The following is a 20473-nucleotide window of genomic DNA, read 5'->3' as shown; positions in this document are numbered from 1 at the left end:
TATTTTTAAAAAATTGTCTCAATATCTTTTCTTTTTTTTTTGGCCACACCCATGGCATGTGGAAGTTCCTGGGCCAGGGATTGAACTCAAGCCACAGCAGCAACCTAGGTCACGGCACTGACAACACTGGAGCTACATCTGCTGAGCTACAAGGGAATCCCCAGAGTTCTCTATATTCTTTAGAGTTCTCTTTACTTCTTAGTAGCTAATCACTCATTACGCCATCCTGTTAAACAATTAATTCTTTATATGAACTTCCCTTGTTCAAATTATTGTATGATTTCTCTCTCCTTATCTGTCCAGTCAGATCCTTCATACCTTATCCCATAGCCTCTCTGTATTGACTAGTTTTGGGAATATGCAAAACCACTCCTAATTTCTGGAACTTTCCACTGCAATGACCCATAACTTACATAGCACACCACACAGGCAACCACTACCTTGATCTTTCCCACCATTGATTATTTGCCTGTTCTAGAATGTCATATCGAGTTCTCTTGTGGCACAGTGGGTTAAGGATCTGGCATTATCACTGCAGTGCCTTGAGTCACTGCTGTGGCACAGGTTCGATCCCTAGCCCAGGAACTTCACAAGCCACAAGTGCAGCCAAAAAATACATAAAACAGAGTCCATTACATGATTACACCATACTTTCTCTATCCTGTTTTGATAGACCAAAAAAAAAAAAAAAAAAAAAAAAAAATCTTTCGAAAAAAAATTTCCTTTTCATTTTTCTTTCGCTGTGCCCATGGCATGCAGCAGTTCCTAGGCCAGGGATCGAACCTCAGCAAGAGCATTGACAATGCCAGCTCCTTAACCCTAGGCCACCAGGGAATCCCACTAGATATTTAAATCATTTCCAGTTTTTGGTTATTATGAATAAAATCACAATAAACGTACATTCATTTCTCTTTAGCAAATACCTAGAAGTACTAAGTCACAGGATAAGGTTCATGTTAGTTTTATAAGAAACTGCCAGACCTCCCTTTTCACAAAATGTGGTACTACTACAAATTCTTACTAACAATGCACGAGAGCTCCAAGTGCTCAAAAATGTAGCCAAGTCTAGTTTTGTTGTTGCTGTTGTCTTTTTAGGGCTGAACCTGCAGCATATGGAAGTTCCCAGGCTAGGGGTCAAATTCGAGCTGCAGGTGCCAGCCTACACCACAGTCATGGCAACACCAGATACAAACTGCATCTGTGACCTATACCGCAGCTTGCAGCAACACCAGATCCTTAACCCACTGAGCAAGACCAGGGATCACCCGCAATCTCATGGATACTAGCTGGGTTCATAACCTGCTGAGCCACAATGGGAACTTCTATTTCTCCCTTTTAATTTGTACCAATTTTCTTTCTTTTTCTTGCCTATTGCACTTCTAGGCTCTCCAGCACAATGCTAAATATAAGTAATGAGAGTAAAAACTCAAAGCTACGGCTACACCATTGCTACCCTCTCAGAATTCCTTCTCTCCACAAATTTCTTGCACACACGAAAGTGGCAATTACACAAGACTCTACTCTCACACCTGGCTCTTTCTTCTCTAAGGAACAGTGTACCACTCATTCCCAATTCATTTTCTAATCCTTGGAAGGTCACATCACACTACCAAATACAAAACTCTCTCCTCCATTTAATAATAGCTGTCATTAAAAAACCTATGTGTTTCAACTATAATAGAAAAAAAAAAAAATCTAACCCCCCCCCCCGCAAAAAAAACCAAGCCTATATGTCAAGGTCTGTGCTAAATGTTTCTTACAAAGGCTGCATCCTTAACCTGCCACCAGAGAACTCTTGTGCCTAAATGTTTCACATACATCATTCAACATATGTGATCTTAGGCGGAATGTTTCACATACATCATTCAACATGTGTGATCTTCGTTCTTTACCACAAAGCGAAGTAGACACTTTGCAAAGTAGACACTACTATTCATCTAATAACTGGGAGAAAATCAGCTATTACTTGTTCAAGGTATCAATTCAGGACTGTTATCTACATTAAACTAATATTATTTTAAAACAAAAATATCCTAATTATTCAATGTACAGTACAGGGGAAAAAAGAACTATAGAACACCTAATGTAAACAATTAGGTCCTCAAATACCTTTATTATTTTTGACTAATTACTCTTTCTCATATACCACATTCTTCCCCAGCCAATTTCTTCTTAATCACTTACTGTTATTTCAAAGTTTTGTTCTAGGCTTCCTCTCTGAGGACATTACTCTCTTTGGATGATTCTGTCCATCCATAAACCTAAACTACTACCTCTATATTTCCATGTGCACACTTCTGACCTCACCCATTTCTTTGGTACCAAGAATTCTTTATATCTTCTATCCTACATTTCTGCTCCTCTTGTTTTTTCTTTTCAAATTAACTACTTATTATTCATCAATTCCCCCTCTGGAGAGAAATCTTATTTTTGACTCTTCTTTCTCCAGTTACAATACCATGGTTCCAATCCTTTAGATTTATCCTCCAAAACAACAGCTTTAACAAATAAAATGTCTGTCAACAGGAAAATGGATAAACAAAACTAGTATATTTACACAGCAGAGTATTATATAGCAGTGAAAAAGATGAAGAGAACAGTTTCTCAACTATGACACTACTGACATTCTGGGTTGGTTAAATCTTTGTTATGGGATCATCCTGTACATTGTAGAATGTTTAGCAACATCTCTGATCTCTATATATACTAGATGCCAATAAATAATACTGCCTCCAGTTGTGACAACCAAAATTTCTCTAGATATTACCAAATGTGCCCTGAAGGAGGCAAACTGGATTGAGAACCACTGATCTAGAGCCATATGTATCAACAGAGTCAGATCTCAAACAATCTTAAGCAAATAAAAGAGAACTACCATATACTAGCAAAATCAAAATGTCAGTGTCGATTTTCTATGGATAGATATTTCATATAATAAAACTTAGACACTATTTCTCTCCCTGCTGATGTACACTTAGAATATTAAAAAAAACAGCATAAACCTGCCCCTACTGACCTTGTTCAAGTTTGATGTGAGAGTGAACTTTCCTTTAAGTCACTTAGCAGATGAAGAAAATGCCGCCTTAACATTTTCCTTTGTGTTGTCAATTCATTTCCCACTGGGAATGCCACAGAACTGATAACAGATCTGATGACACAATGCCAATCAGTAGTATAGTAACTAGTTTACAAGGTACTCCAAGTAACTTCCACTCTACCCCATACCACTGCTTATTTCTTATAATCTTTTCATTCTTTTAATCAAAGCACAGAATAACTAAAACTAAAGAGACCTAAATAAACTTGTTTTCTCTATGCTCAGCTGGCTGTGGTCAGCTGGCTGTGGTCATAATTTAAGTGTATTTCATTCATTTATTTATTTATGTGACCGCAGCAGCCAGTGGCTTGATGTGGGACCTCAGTTCCCAGACCAGGGATTGAACCCGGGCCACAGCAGTCAAAGCACCGAGTCCTAACCACTAGGCCACCACAGAACACTCTGTAAGATGCATTTTAGATAAACATTTAGGCCAGATACAACTTATAACTACAGTAGGTTCACTTAATTATGTGGAACAAAATTACAAAAAATAAATTCATTTTATAAGCAGAACACAATTAAACTTTTTTGTTGTTGCTGATCTGATGAGGATTTCACCCAGTTCTCAAAACGTGATGAGCAGCAGAGATTTTGTTTCTTCATCACTTCCACTAGTCTTTCTTGGGTGTGCTTAGAGTGTAATGGATAAAAAAAAAATCAGTTATAATTTAGTGGCATAGTAGTTTCTGAACAACTGAACACCTAGGACATTTTGGATAAATACTGGATCCAGTGCTGTCACTACTGTGGCTCTAGTTACAGCTGTGGGGCAGGTTTGACCTCTGGCCCAGGAACTTCCACATGCCATGGGTGATGCCAAAAAAATTAAGATACAGATAAAAACATTAATTAAAGACCCCCAGGTCATTTGCTAGACTTGGAAGAAAGGGGGCCGATGCCTAAATCCGACTCTTTAGTTGGCTTTGTTAACATGGTAAAATGACTGTGTCAAAGAAGTGACTGGCTTATCTAATGTGCTACTTAAAAAATAACTAGAGCTACACCATCTAATATGACTCCTACCAGCCCCATGTGGTTGCTGAGCACTTGGAACATGGGAAGTCTATGTTAACATGTGCTACATTTATAACAAAGGAAAACAACAACAACAACAAAAACATGTGCTACAAGTACAACATACACAAAGGATTATGAAGAGACCTAATACAACAAGTAATGTAAATAATCTCAGTAATTTAAATTTTAAGGTGCACAAAACTCTATTTTTGGTTCAGCGGTCAAAAGGCATGTAATTCAACACACAACAACATGAAGTTTTACTGATTATCTAGGCAAGAGCCAAAATACTCCTAACTGCTTGTTTCTAAACTTATCACAATTATTTTATACAAGAGGGCAAAATTAAGAGAAAAAACCTTACCATAGTTGGAGAGACAACTGAACATGCAAGATTACATTTTTATATAAATATTATCTGAATGTTAAACTTTATACGAAAAAGAAGGGTTTTTTTTTTTAAGCTCCAAAGGCATAAAGATGAAAAAAACAGGAAGATTTGCTGCAAGTTACACAGGGATTTTGGTCATCATCCTCACGCTAATCAACCCCTCCCCGTTCTTCCTACAAACACCAAACACCTACACTGAGGGACTCACTGCGGAGGACGTTCTGAAACGTTCTCATCACCCAGAGGGCTCTACAGTTAAAAACTATCATTAGGCTTTAACCACAGAACTAAACCTCGTACTTACAAAGTCTTCCTCTTCAAACTGCAACTTTTCCACCTTATCTTCTTTCTTTTCTTCCCTAATCTCCGTAGGTGCCTTTTCCTGAAAGGCACAGCCTTTCCGGGAGTGGAAGCTGCCATTCCAGTGGCGATGGTTCCCTGTGCCACCCCCACTACGCTGGCTCATGCCATCATGACCTCGGGAAGAGCCATGCCAGCCAGAAAGGTTCCCTGTGATTCCAGCATACGCTCCCTTAGAGACACCAGAGTCCACAGAATCATGGCGGAGCAGGGAGGGCTGATGCCAGGAATCTACGATAATAAGAAAAGCAGCTCATTATAGCGTCTGCGTTCTGGAAATTCAGAAACAACTGGGCCAGATGCTTCCTGACCTAATTTACGTATTGCCAAAGCCCTTCAGGGGACCTTTTCAATAAAAGATTGAGTCCACAGAGAAGAAATCACAAGACACATCTTTATTGTTTTGATGTAATTTTTTTTTGGTGTTTTTGCCTTTTCTAGGGCCGCTCCTGCCGCATATGGAGGTTCCCAGGCTAGGGGTCTAATGGGAGCTGCAGCTGCTGGCCTACACCACAGCCACAGCAACTCGGGATCCGAGCTGTGTCTGTGACCTACACCGCAGCTCACAGCAATGCCGGATCCTTAAACCCACTGAGCAAGGCCAGGGATAGAACCCGCAACCTCATGGTTACTAGTCGGATTCGTTAACCGCTAAGCCACGACTGGAACTCCTGTTTTGATGTATTTTTTATAGGAGTTCTTCAACTGAATAAATGACTCAAAAGAACATAAGAATGTTAAATTCAGAAAGCCAATGTAGTTGAGTAACGACTACTGGAGGATCTAATTGAGTATGTTTACAAAAGGTCATTATTCCAAGAGTATGGACACATTCCCCCCAGCCTGGGCTCTCTCAGAGTAGCTTAGGAAGTCACGGAAGTTGGCCATGTCTTACCTCCTGTCGTTCGTAGAGGTCCATTGTTAAAAAAGCCATCAGAGGAATTATGTCGACGACGGCTTACTCCAAATCTACCGTCTCCTCGGGGCAGGTGTTCTCCGTGTTTTTCGAAGGTGGCTGTAGGTGACTATGAAGATTAAGCATATACAAGCAAACAGGTAAGTACATATCAGTCTCTTTCAGTACCTTGGGTTTTGCATCAGGCTATTATAACAAGTAACACTGGTGGCAGAAACCCCCACTGAGAATACGGAACGTAGTTAAAGATAATACATTTCTCTGACGTAGAGAAGCCCTAGTTTACATATTCAATCGTTAATTGAATTAACAGGGAGAAAAGGCAATTACTTCAATTATTTGCATGGAGGGGGAACCCATGCAATATCCAAAAGAATAGGCTCTAAAACGTTATATTTAACACTGTTGGAAGGGCACCCCCATTGTGACTCAGAGGGTTAAGCACCCAATCTTGTCTCTGTGAGGATATGGTTTGACCTCTGGCCTTGCTCAGTGGGTTACAGACCCAATGTTGCCACAAGCTGCAGCCAGGATCGCAGACACAGCTCGGATCTGGTACTGCCGAGGTTATGGCGTAGGCCACAGATGCAGCTTGGATTCAATCCCTGGCCTGGAACTGCCACATGCCATAGATGCAGCCATTAAAATTTTTTAAAGTTTAAAAAAATACCTATTGTTGGGAGTTCTCTTGTGGTGCAGCAGGTTAAGGTTCTGGCGTTATCACTACAGTGGCTTGGGATAGTGCTGTGGCTCAGATTCAATTCCTGGCTCAGGAACTTCCACGTGCAATGGTGTGGCAAAAAAGAAAAAAAAAATCAAAATAGCTTTATTATAAGTATAAATTATTCTGGAATTGGAAAAGATCAATTTAAATACCACCTGGGTAGGCCATTAATAACCACACAGAGTTTTTATAGTTTTATAGGCACTTATTTCTAAACATTACTTAATACTTAATAGTTGTATTCTATGACATTCTTTAATCTCAAATGATAGAGACCAAAGTCTTAAAAGCCATGAAAAGTATGGATACATTTGACAAGGATTTATAGAAAACTCTAAGTTGAGGCAGAGATACCCTTATATCTATTTCCTTATTATTAATAATATTCTCATCAACACTTCATATGGTCAATTTTTAAAAAAAATTTTAGCCATCCTAATGGGTAACAAAGATTTTCTCCTTTCTTCCAAAAGTTTTATGGTTTTTAGCTTTTCAATTTGGGTTATAATCCACTTCAAGGTCCCCAGGCTAGGGGTCGAATCGGAGCTACAGCTGCTGGCCTACACCACAGCCGCAGCCACGCCAGATTCGAGCCAGTGTCTGTGACCTACACCACAGCTCATGGCAAAGCCAGATCCTGAACCCACTGAGCGGGGCCAGGGATTGAACCCGCATCTTCAGGGATACCAGTCAGGTTCATTACCGCTGAGCCATGACAGGAACTCCTACTTCAAGTTAATTTTTGTGTATAATATGAAGTAAAGGTTGAGGCTTTCCCTCCTACCCCCACATACATGTCCTGTTCTAGAACCATCTGTTAAAAAGACTATCACTTTTGGCATTCCTGCTGTGGTGTAATGGTTAAGAATTGACTGCGGCAGCTCAGGTTGGTGGGAGGTGCAGGTTTGATTTCTGGCCCAGCATGGTGGGCTAAAGGATCCGGCATTGTGGCAGCTACAGCTTGGAGTCAATCTCTAGCCTAGGAATTTCCATATGCCATGGGTTTGGCCATTAAAAAAAAAAAATTCTGCAGTGAATTATCTTGGCACCTTAGTCAAAAACCAACGGACTACATACAGAACTATTTTAAGGAGTTCCCGTCGTGGCTCAGTGGTTAATGAACCCGACTAGTACCCATGAGGATGCGGGTTCAATCCCTGGCCTTGCTCAGTGGGTTAAGGATCTGGCGTTGCTGTGAACCGTGGTGTAGGTCGCAGACATGGCTCGGATCTGGCGTTGCTGTGGCTCTGGCGTAGGCCGGCAGCTACAGCTCCAATTAGACTCCTAGCCTGGGAACCTCCATGTGCTGCAGGTGTGGCCCTAAAAAGACCAAAAAGGGAGGGGGGGCTGGGGAGATAGGTCATTTTCTTCTGAGACTACCTACCAAAGCTGTCCCTCTTCTGTGAGTTCGCAAAGTGAGAAACGTTTTTAAGTTCTGACTGCCTTTCCCTAAGGCAACACATATTTTCCCCTGAAATCGTTAAGCAGATTGCTGTCTCTAAAACAGCATTTCTAGGACTTCATTCGAGATCCATGTAGTCGTCTATCACTGTCCTTTTTCCTCCTCATTTACTACTTTAGATAAACGTGCATTCATTCTAAAGATCCATTTCTCCCAAAGCCAGTGTACTGCAGCTAATGGAGGAAGTCTTAAGTGTATCGCACAATGAAAAAAGCTTAACAGGTAATGAAAAAAATAAACCAGGACACCTGCAGCAGCAGGGCACAAGCTGACATGGCCTACCGAATTATTCACACCCTATTAAGAGAGAAATAGTTAGGTTTATGAAAATGTATCTAAAATCCTCAGGGAAGGCTAACTATAAGAAAAACCAACTAGACGGTAAAGCAGAGCCCACAGACAAGTTGGGGATGAAAAGAATTGGTATTCGGATCTTCATCAGAACAGAGAATAGTACCTTAGCTGACTGTGGTGTTGAGAAATTTAGCCAAGCAGGAACAAAGTCATGCTGCGCCATTTAGGTCCAGTGTCTCTTTTCAATAAGGTGAGGCATCCAACCTCATGGCCAGGATCTGAAAATAAAACTTAAATCACTTACTCTTGCAAGAACCTGACATCAATGTGTACAGGAGCCTGGGATTGCATTAAGGTCCCCCCTTTATAGAAAGACTTGACTTTGAGCCTTTCTAGAATGCTCGTCAGACACCATACCTCAGAGAAGTTCTAGTCTGTGTACATATGACCATGAAAAACATAAAATAGAAGAGTCAGACATATATCTGGAAGGTTTTATGACAGAAGATAATGAATTCTTGTATTATAGCAGAAGAACCTTAAGAATTAACAACTACTGGAGTTCCCACTGTGGTGCAATGGGATCAGCAGAACCATGGGAGCACAGGGACACAGGTTTGATCCCTGGCCCAGCACAGTGGGTTAAGGATCTGGCCTTGTCACAGGTGCAGCTTTGGTTGCACCTGTGGCCCGGATCCGACCCCTGGACCAGGAACTCCACATGCCCGAAGGGCGGCCAAAAAAGAATAAACAACTACTTAAAAATATACATACTTATGAAAACACATTTATCTGCTTCAGGTACTCCAGAACTTCAAGCAAAAGCAGCAGCAAAAGATCTTTCTGGAGTCCCCTTGTGGCTTAGTGGTTAACAAATCCGACTAGGAACCATGAGGTTGCAGATTCGATCCCTGGCCTTGCTCAGTGGGTTAGGGATCTGGCATTGCCATGAGCTGTGGTGTAGGTCACAGACATGGCTCGGATCACGAGTTGCTGTGGCAGAGGCCGGCGGCTACAGCTCCGATGTGACCCCTAGCCTGGGAACCTCCATGACATGGGAGCGGCCCTAGAAAAGGCAAAAAGACAAAAAAAAAATCTTCCTAGAGAAGGAGGCTACAACCCTCTTAAGGCTTTTTCTATTTAGTTCACATTAATTTCTTCAAATATCAACTAGTATCAGTTTTCCTGGGAGATTCGTTAGTGTCGCCAAACGATTCCACCGACAGTCTCCAGAATGCATCAGAAAGCAGTCGCTATTTCCCACAATACACATAAAGTCATCTTCCAAAGTTAGACACAGGAGAATACTTACCCCAGAGTGTAACCTCTGTGGTCCTGTTTCCTGAACTTGAATCGGCCAGCTGGATTTCCACGAGGTTCTCTTGTTGAAAGGGGGACTTGAATGGGCTGGCCAGCAGCAGGCCTTGTGACGAAGCACAAAGAAGCAGGCTCTGTGTGGATCAATTTCTCCGTCCCCTCAATTGCTCATCTTAAACTATCTACTTCCTGACACGTTTCCAAAAGGGGGAAGGGGAAAGGGGAAGGGGGAGGGGAACATAAAAAGTATTTGTTACATTTAAAAAATGGGGGGAAGGGAAAAGAGCTGGATCGCTGTTCACCTCATTCAACTTCCTTGAGGGACGGCGCTATGATGCTGCCTCAATAGATGGTGCATGGACATTTGGACAGTGAGGGCACACGCTGTTCACAGCAAGGTCATAGCTTAGGTAGATTTGGTGACAGATCAAAAATGAAGCATTGAAGAGCTATAAAAGATCTTCTGAGTAGTCAATTCCAGCAGCAAAACATCTGCATTACAAAGCCCTCAATTGATAAATCTCATTATTCTTACACAGCTGCTAAAAATAGTGTGCAGGTTTGTATTTATTTGTCTTATCCTTCAAAATCTAAAGATAAGAAAACTTGCTCAAAAAAAAAAAAAAAATTCAAACAGGAACTTGATATGCTTTTCTCTCTGAAGAACAGCAGCTTTTCAAGGCAAATTTCTTGGTATAAAGCTCCCAAATGTGTCTTCTATTTCTTTGGTCTTCACTATTTATAAATTCACAGAAAAATTGAACAAGTAGAAAGACAGGACTCAGGTCAAGGAGAAAGTTCCAAAGTGAGGTTTTCTTCTCTTGAGTTTTCTCTAGGTCACTTGCTCTGCCCTTTCCTGGAGTCTCAACGGAGTTAACGGAAGGTAGTGAGAATCTTCTGCTTCAGTAGGTAAGTCACTTTGGATCCATTTCCACTGTTATTCAATCACGTAAAAGGCCACAGGAATCTATCACTATAAATGAAAAAACAAAATAACAGATCACAAGAGGCAAAAGTATTATATGTAATAGCTAAAATGAAACATGGTCAAACAATTAAGCAAATAAAAAGTGTAGGAGTCAAGAACTCTTAAGTTCAATTTAGACATTAATTTAATGTCTCACCACCTATAGTCACAAGATTGGCTATAATTTTTTTTTTTTTTTTTTTTTTTTGCCGTCCCTGCAGCATGTGGAAGTTCCCAGGTCAGGGATCGAACCCTTGCCAAAGCAGCGACCTGGGTCACTGTGGTGACAATGCCAGATCCTTAACATGCTGCGCCACAAGACAACTTCTGGCTATGATTTTTAAAAAAGGATTTTAGAAAAATCAGCTGAAAAAATTATACCTTTAAAATTTTATTTATTTATTTATTTTGGCTGCACCTACAGCACATGCAAGTTCCCAAAGAGAGACTGAATCCGTGTACAGGTGGGACCCACACCACAGCTGTGGCAATGATGGTTCTGTAACCCACTGCACTGGCTGGGGATTGAACCCGGGCCTCTGCAGCAACCCAAGTTGCTCTAGAGACAATGCTGGATCCTTGAACTGTTGTGCCGCAGTGGGAACTCCAAAAATGTACTTTTTAATATAACCATTCCTCTAGTTAGCTATCAAAGGTAATTTGGAAATGCAAATTAGAGCCTGTTCGGTTTTTATTTTTCTCTCATACATGGACAGCTTGCCATAAGTGGTCAAACAGTCCTAACTTGCTAGTTTATTACTACTGTCATCAACCACCTAATTACTTAAGTATTAACTACAGCCAGATGCTTAAAAACAAGGCATCTATCATAGCATTCTTCATGTATTCACATATCTTTAAGATACCTACTTATCAATTAAAGAGACCTAAGCTCTTATGCTCTGACTCAGGATACGCAATTAAGAGATGACACAAATATTTCTTTGGCAGATTCCCAACTTTCTCCCAAGGGCTAGCAGGTTGTGTGGTTTTTTTTTTTTGTCTTTTTTAGGGCTGCAGCCACAGCATATGGAGGTTCCCACTCTTGGGGTCTAATCGGAGCTACAGCCACTGGCCTATGCCAGAGCTCACGGCAATATTGGATCCTTAACCCACTGAACAAGGCCAGGGATCGAACCTGAAACCTCATGGTTCCTAGTTGGAGTCGTTAACCACTGAGCCACGATGGGAACTCCCAGAAAGTTTTTTGATATAAGAGAATGCTTGCAGGAGGTCCCATCGTGGCTCAGTGGTTAACGACTCCAACTAGGAACCATGAGGTTTCGGGTTTGATCCCTGGCCTTGATCAGTGGGTTAAGGATCTGGTGATGCTGTGGCTGTGGCATAGGCTGGCGGCTACAGCGTCGATTAGACCCCTAGCCTGGGAACCTCCATGTGCCGTGGGTTCGGCCATAGAAAAGACAAAAAGGCAAAAAGCCAAAAAAAAAAAAAAAAAGGACAGAGACACAATGCTTGTATCTGTGGGCAGTTCTGGTCTATACTGGTAAATTTTAGTTTACAGAATATTTCCCCTAGTTGCAACATTTCACATTTAAGAAATACTAAATTCAGAAAAGGAAATACCTCTGTGGGGAACCAAAGGGAAAGGAATCAAAAAGAGATTCTAGGGGCTGCAACTGTATCTGTTACACATTAAGTTGCGTGATAGGTATGTGACTACTCACTTGTTCTCTATACTCTTTATACACTTGTAATAATAGCATACATATTCCTTTAGCGCACATGGAGTAGTTTTTAAAAAATGACCTTATACTAGTAAAAAAGAAGTCTCAATTAGTTCCAAAGAATAAAATAGTCTGTGTTCTCTAACCATAGTATGTTAGAATCAGGCAACAACTTCCCCTTGAGTTCCTGCTCTCCCTTCTCTTCTTGAAGAAATCTGGTCCAAAGCCATTAGGTGGGGTCAGGCTAGGTAAAGGCAGCAAAGGGGGAGCTCCAGAGGCCACAGCACGATGCTGGGGCATTACTAGGATGTCCGTACAGGGGGGAGGGAGAGCAAAACGTGTGCACGGCCCCAGTCAGGGGCAGGATGCCAGCACTCCTGAGGCCCCGAAAGCTGAGGGTCCCAGCACGAGGGCACCGAGGCAGAGTGTGGGAGCCTGAAGGGGAATGAGGAGGACGTCCTGGCCTAGAGACAAGGCCAAACAGATGGAGGGCTTCCCAACAGCAGGGTGCCTGACACAAACATTACAGCTTTGATGTGGTTAAGAAGGAATACCGCAAGGGAGGAGGTGATAAATGGAGGTTGGTTACATACTGGGATTTGATCAAAAAGTAAATACACAGGAAAAATGGGAGTCGTTTCTTCTCTGTGAGAGAAATGAGATAACAAAGAAAAATTCAAAATACTTAGAATGATAAAAACACTATGAGTACATTTGCAATATAACAACTAGAGCAATACTTAATGAATAAAAAATAAGCTTTAAGATCAACTTACAAAAAAATAACCAAGACTAAAACCAAACTGATCTAATAAGTATTTTTATCACAATGGGAAAAGAGAAAGAAAGCAAACCTAAAGAAACAGAAGAGAAGGAACAAAAAAAAAAAAAGAGATGATTTAAAAAAAAATTTTTTTTGGGGGGGTCTTTTTAGGGCCGTACCTGTGGCAAATGGAAGTTCCCAGGCCAGGGGTCAAATCAGAGCTGTAGCTGCCAGCCTCACCACAGCCACAGCCACGCCAGCAACACCAGATCCGAGCCAAGTCCTTAACGCACTGAGCGAGGACAGACATGAACCCGAGTCCTCCTGGATACTAGTCGGGTTTGTTACTGCTTTTAAAAATGATAATTCTTTTGAAAAAGATTAGTAAAGAAACAAACTTTGGGAGTGCCTGTTGTGGTGCAGTGGGTTAAGAAGCCAATTAGTATCCATGAGGATGTGGGTTCAATCCTTGGCCTCACTCAATGGGTTAAGGATCTGGCATTGCTGCAAGCGGCTGTGTAGGTTGCAGATGCGGCTCAGATGCTGTGCTGCAGAGGCGAAGGCTGGCAGTTGTAAGGCCCTAAAAAAAAAATATATATATATATATAAAACTGCAGCAGCTTGGGTGGCTACAGAGGGCAGAGACACAGGTTTAATTCTCAGCCCTGCACAGGGGTGTAAAGGATCTGGGGCTGCTGCAGCTGCGGCTCAGATTCAATCAATCTCTGGCCCAGGAACTTCAATGTACCACAGGTACAGCCATTTAAAAAACAAACAAACAAAACCAAAAAACCCTCCAGTAAAACTACTTGGGGAAAAAAATAAATGAAGACAGCACAGTAAACACAAGAGATTAAGAAACAGTATAAACAAAACAATATTATGAGGAGAGTTCCATCTGTGGCACTGTGGGTTAATGATCTGGCTTGTCTGTATGGGAGATCGAACCCACAACTCCACAGCAACTTGAGCCACTGCAGTTGGATTCTTAACTCACTGCACCACAGCAGGACTCCTAAATTGCACTCTTAAAACAGACCACCTAGGAGTTCCCACTGTGGCCAAAAGGGTCAGCAGTGTTTCTGCAGCACCAAGACGCAGGTTTGATCTCCAGCCGGCACAGTGGCCCAGTAACTCCATATGCCTCATGGAAGCCAAAAAAGGGGAAAAAAACAAAAAACAAACAAAAAAAAGTCTACCTACATCTACATATGTTCCTGAAATACAATCCAGGATGTAATGCCCTCAACTCATAAAAAGCAAAACAAAAAACCCCAAAACAAACAAACAAACCCCCACAAAAAACAGGAGTTCCTACTATGGTGCAAAAGGACTGGCAGCATCTCCACAGCACCAGGACATGAGTTCGATCCCGGGCTAGCACAGTGGGTTAAAGGATCCAGTGTTGCCAGAGCAGCAGCACTGGTTGCAACTGTGGCTTGGACCTGATCCCTGGTCTAGGAACTTCAAGTGCCTCGGGGTGGCCAAAAAATCCAAACAAATAAAACTTCATTCAATTCAAATAATTTCTCCCTATCAGGTTTTGACATGGCATTTCAATACTTTCAAAAGTATTACTATAGGACTTCTCTTGTAGTGCAGCAGGATAAGAATCCGGCTTTGCCACTGCACTGGCTTAGCAGTAGCGCTGTGGCAAGGGTTCAATCCCTGGCAGGGAAATATTTAAATGCTGCAGGCATAGCCAAAAAAAGGGGGGGAAAAAAAAGCATAACAATAAGCACACCTTCAACCACGAAATGAAATTTTCACCCTATCTATATTTTTTTTTAATTTTTAATTTTTTTGTCTTTTTAGGGCCACCCTTGTGGCATACGGAAGTTCCCAGGCTAGAGGTCAAATCAGAGCTGCAGCTACCAGTCCAGGCCACAGTTCACAGCAATGCAGGATTCTTAACCTACTGATCAGGGCCAATGGTTGAACCCACATCCTCGTGGATATTAGTAGGGTTTCTTATCACTGAGCCATGATGGGAACTCTTTATCTATACTATACACAATAATTCAAAAGTTACCTCTATAATACTACTGAGGTTTGGCCCTGATTATTTTTTAATAAACTATGGAAAAATTCTAAAATATGCAGTGTATAATTTTGAGCCAATCTTGTTTAATTTTGGCTCCATAAACAAAGTGCCTCTGAATACAAGAGTAATAGACATAATAATTTGATAGAGCCTTCTTTGATAAGGACTTTGGGACATATCTCCTAGAAACTAATACATTTATTTATTTATTTTTTAATTTTTCTGTCTTTTTGCTATTTCTTGGGCCGCTCCCGCGGCATATGGAGGTTCCCAGGCTAGGGGTCCAATTGGAGCTGTAGCCACTGGCCTACGCCAGAGCCACAGCAACGAGGGATCCGAGCCGCGTCTGCAACCTACACCACAGCTCATGGCAACGCCGGATCATTAACCCACTGAGCAAGGGTAGGGATCGAACCCGCAACCTCATGGTTCCTAGTCGGATTCGTTAACCACTGCGCCACGACGGGAACTCCGAAACAAATAAGTTTAAAGTTTAATGACCGTACAACTATCATCTCATAGGTTAGGTAGTTTTCAATCTGGGTATATGACAGAATTTTAAAAAGAATATAACCTAGTTAGCTAATAGATAATTAATTCTGATGATGATGTTTCATGATTTTTGGTAAATAACCCTAAAACAATCAAAGAACTGAGTGGTACTGACTTAACAAACCATATATAACATTTTTAGAATTTATAGTCATAAAAATGAAAAACTGGAATTGACCTGATATTGCACTGTTTTCACTTTGTTAACATATTCCTATGGCACTGAGCACCTATAATTTATTTGTAACTGTCTTCCATTGAACCAAGACACAAAGAGCACTGTCTAGTAGTTCTAGTAGATATTCAATATATATTTGCCGAATGAGTGTATAAATAAATGAAGGAACTGCTAATTAACAGGTAGTACATCTTCAACAAGGTAATGCCTTATTACTTTCCAATGAGGTCACCATTTAACACCACCACCAGCAGGGGATTCTTGCTTTTGTCTTCTTGTTTGAATGCTCCACTCCATTCCCAGGCCAGGGATCAGGTCTGAGCTACAGTTGCAACCTACGCAGCTGTAGCAATGTGAGATCCTCTAACCCACTGTGTTGGGCAGGGGATGGAACCTGCGTCCTAGTGTGGAGATGCCTTCAGTCTTGTTGCACTACAGGGGAAACTCTAGCAGCAGTTATTTTTACAGTTCCATCTGCTCCAAACTCTCATAAAACTAGGTATGGCCAAATTAACAGTTATTCTTGGTTTTGCTCATGGTTATAAAATGACCTACTGCAGTCTTTACATCATTTAACCTATTTATGATCCATTTTTGTGTGTGTGTGAAATACCTATTTTACCACTTTACCATTCTTTTGGTAGCTGATCTTTCTCTTATTTGAAGTAAGAGAATACACTAGGTCCCAATCCTCTGATTACAGGTGCTGCAAACACCTTATCCACCTTCATGGGTTGTCTTTCAATGAACCTAAGTTCTCTAAATATAGTCAAAGCTGTTGATCACTCCTTTATAATGTGTATTTTTTAATCTTCTCCAAGATTCAAAAATTACCTTCTTAGTTTTTTAGTTTTGTCTTTCACACTTAAGATATCAATCACAGGAACTGACTTTTATCTGGTATGAGGCCCAGGTCCAATTTCAAATTTTTTACCATGAGAGTAACTAACTGTTCAGAAACCATTCTTTCTCCACTGCTTTATAAAGTCAGCTCAGGTATAAACTGTTTCTGTGTGTGTATGATAAGTCTCTTTCCAGGCTTCTGTTACACTTGTCTATTTGTCTCCTCCTACCCTACAGCCATGTGTGTCTTAACTTTATGGCTTCATATATACAGCAAGTGCCCTCCACAAACATGTACCTTATTGAAGGCCTTGGCTGTCTTGGCACTCTGCTCTTTCATATAAAATTTAAAACAAGTATGTCAAACTGGGGATAGGAGGCTGTTCTGACACTGCTTGGAATACCACTCAATCAATGGACATCAATAGGGAAGAACCGACATTTTAATGATAAATCTTCTAAACCACAGGCATAGTCAACATCTTACTTAGGTATTATTTAATATCCTCAAAGTTTAAAAACTTTCTCCCTGGAGTTCCCATCACGGCTCAGAGGAAACGAACTTGACCAGCATCCATGAGGACACAGGTTCGATCCTTGGCCTCACTCAGTGGGTTAAGGATTTGGCATTGCCGTGAGCTGTGGTGTAGGTTGTAGATGTGGCTCGGATCTGGTGTTGCTGTGGCTGTGGTGGAGGCCAGCAGCTACAGCTCCAATTCCACCCCTAGTCTGGGGAATCTCCATATGCCACGGGTACAGCCCTAAAAAGACCGAAGGAAAAAAAAAAAAACAAAAACACACCCAAAAAACAAAACAAAAACTCCCTAAAGGGCTTATGCATCTTTTTTGTAAATTCCTGGATACTTTATATTTTTTATGCTGTTGTGTTATTTTTTAAAAATAATACTATTTACTACTGGTAAAAATTACACCAAGTGATTTGGCTAAACTCTTAGGAATTCTAATTTGAAGAGCCCACAAATAATGACCAAAAGAACCCTCCTTTTGGCGCATACGGGGGGGTGGGGGCAGTGGCACGTCCATGGCATGCGGAAGTTCCTGGGCCAGTGACTGAACTCATGCCACAACAGTGACCTGAGCCACTGAATGATAATGTCAGATCCTTAACCTACGACGCCACCAGGAAACTCAAAACTCTTTTCGAACATGTTAACTTTTCAGTGGCTATGCGACATCTAAATGGAGCTGTTAGGTAGGCAGCCAGATAAGAATCCAAGTTCATGGCAGAGGTATACTGGAAATAAACATTTCAATTACACCCATGAATCTAGATGAGATCATCAAAGAAGTGAATGCAGACAGAGAAGACATCTGGTGTATTTAAAAACTGGGGACACGGAAGAAAACCAAGTGTGGGCCTCAGAGGCCAAGCAGAGACGTGTTTCATGAAAGGAGGAATGACCCGCTCTATCAAAGGACATTAAATGAAAGCCTGAGAACTGACCACTGGATTTAGCGACATGGAAATTAGCAATACTGTGTTGAGTAGGGACAGTGGTGAAAGCCTGATTCGAGTAGATTTACAGGGCGGAACTGTAGACTGCAAGTACAGAAAACTCTTTAGAGGAGTGTTGCTGCAGAAACAGAGTAACAGCTAGAAGGATCTGTGTGGTCAAGGAAACAACTGTTTCTGGTACCATGATGGGAATGATCCAGTAAAGGAGAAAAGCCTGATGCAGCTGAGGATGCAGAAAACTGCTGAGACAATGCCCTTAAGTAGGTGAAGACGAGAAGGATTTGATGCACTAGCAGAGATCAGCCTTTGGTAGGTTTGCACATCATTTGTGGTGACAGTTGGGAAGGCAGAGTACCTGAGCACTACTGCAGTGAGAGCTCAGAACATCTATTCTGATTGTTTCTTATCTTCTCAATAAAGTAGAAAGTCTTCCGCTAAGCGTGAGGATGGGCAGGTGAGGAAAGGGAGAGAGTCACAGGTTTGAGAAGAGTTAGGGTACGAAATGGGAGCTGCAGAGTGAATGAACTAAGGAGACAGTTTCCCAGAACAGTAAGGGTCCATACTTGAAAGTTATCATGAATTTAAAGAGAGACTAAGAATTCCCATCATGGTGCAGTGGAAACGATTCTGACTAGGAACGATGAGGTTACAGGTTCGATCCCTGGCTTCGCTCACTGGGTTAAGGATCCGGCGTTGCCATGAGCTGTGGTGTAGACTGGCAGCTGTAGCTCCGATTCAACCCCTAACCTGGGAACCTCCATATGCCTCGGGTACAGCCCGGAAAAGACAAAAAAAAAAAAGTGAGACTAGTCCAGAGTCCTGTAGTTGACCTGCACCCAATTCCCAAAACTTAATCTCAGTCAAGTCCAACTTTTGCTTATGCTATTTGTCACCCACAGTGCTGACTGTGGTTGAAGAACACACAAAATCATGCTTTTAAACATCTTTCTTTTCTACAACAGAGAACCCTGACAATACACTCACAAAGGTCAGTAACCTATGAATCGCCACTTCAACGACTTATGCTATTTACATGTTCCTGGGCCAATCCCATTTTAAAGTTAAAACCCATCTCCTGGTTTCCATGACATTACATCACTAGGCCAGCAATTTTCAAACTTGAATTGCATCAACTATAAAATTTCAAAACGTTTCAAGGACTGATACAGGTTGGCAATTATTATTGGATAAGTAGAACGCTTAAAAAATTTTTATCATTTCACAAAGAAAAGACAATAATGCCCTAAAAGAGAGACATACCTGGGGAAAAAGGAAGGAAGGGAGGAAAGCTGGCGTTCTAACACCGATAATACTCACAAAGAGCTGGCGTCATCTTTGTCAGGAATCGAGCAGTTTGAGTGGCAAGTACTACGTCAAGGTATCCTGCCTGGCCTTCTCTCTACCCTTCTTTTCTGATGCTTTTGTTTTGCTCTGTAAGTATAATATCTACCTAAAAGCTTTGATGCAGCGCGTTTCTGTTTTTGTCCCAGAGCCTCTTTACCATTCATTCATTTTCAAGTCTTCAGTTCTCAGCTCCAAGTGGGTAGCTCAAATTCCTGCCTCATGAAGCATCATATCATGCACATATCTACTCCCAAGTATCCCTAAAGTATCAAGTACTGATATAAATATAAAAGCAACAAGGAATTCTCATATATTGCTCGTGAATTATCAATACCAAATTCAGGATGAAAGACATAAAGATAAGCAATCAGAAAAAAAAAAAAAATTACAGGAGTTCCTGTTGTGGTTCAGCTATAACAAACCCAACTAGTATCCATGAGGATGCGGGTTTAATTCCTGGCCTCACTCAGTGAGTTAAGGATCCAGCATTGCCATGAGCTGTGGCACAGGCTGGCAGCGGCAGCTCTGATTTGACCCCTAGCCTGGGAACTTCCATAGGTGTGGCCCTAAAAACAAAAAACAAACCAAAAATCCACGAAGGGCTTCAATTCTGCACACCAGGGTAAGGACAGACCTAGAAAGCAATGGAGCAGAACCAAGAATCCAGAAAAAACCTAGTAAGTATGGCCAACTGACTTTTTTTTTTCCCAGGGCTGATGGGTGAAACGTGTGCAAGAAGTCAAAAGGTACAAAATTCCGGTTATAACACAAATAAGCCATGAGGATGTACAGTACAGTACGGTGACTATGGTTAATTACACTCACAGCATATATGTGAAGCTGCTAAGTGAGGCAATCTTAGAAGTTCTCACCACCAAAAAAAGGTCTTTATATGGTGACAAATATTACCTAGATTTACCGTGTTGATTATTTTGCAATACATACTGGAATTATCAAATCATTATCATATACACCTGAAACTAATAAAATGTTGTATGTCAATTACAACTCAACAAAAAAATAATCTGTACAACTCAAT

At 41.3% G+C, this 20473-nt stretch overlaps 1 protein-coding gene across 3 annotated transcripts in view; it reads right to left on the bottom strand.

Annotated features, from left to right (window-relative positions):
- Positions 1 to 20473, bottom strand: part of GPBP1L1 (GC-rich promoter binding protein 1 like 1) — a 53429-nt gene that overhangs the window by 22078 nt on the left and 10878 nt on the right. For all 3 annotated transcript variants that reach the window (XM_021096736.1, XM_021096735.1, XM_021096734.1), the window contains exons 2-5: positions 9577 to 10554; positions 8428 to 8542; positions 5764 to 5893; positions 4813 to 5099 (exon numbers count right to left, since the gene is read on the bottom strand). In XM_021096736.1, coding sequence (XP_020952395.1) covers positions 4813 to 5099; positions 5764 to 5893; positions 8428 to 8487 — 477 coding nt within the window. In that variant the 5' untranslated portion in view covers positions 8488 to 8542; positions 9577 to 10554. The remainder of the gene's footprint in view (positions 1 to 4812; positions 5100 to 5763; positions 5894 to 8427; positions 8543 to 9576; positions 10555 to 20473) is intronic.

Source organism: Sus scrofa, chromosome 6 (genome assembly GCF_000003025.6).
Source record: "Sus scrofa isolate TJ Tabasco breed Duroc chromosome 6, Sscrofa11.1, whole genome shotgun sequence".
Classification (NCBI taxonomy): domain Eukaryota; kingdom Metazoa; phylum Chordata; class Mammalia; order Artiodactyla; family Suidae; genus Sus; species Sus scrofa.
The sequence above is the reverse complement of the archived record's forward strand: the minus strand, read 5'-3'. Positions and strand labels throughout refer to the sequence as shown.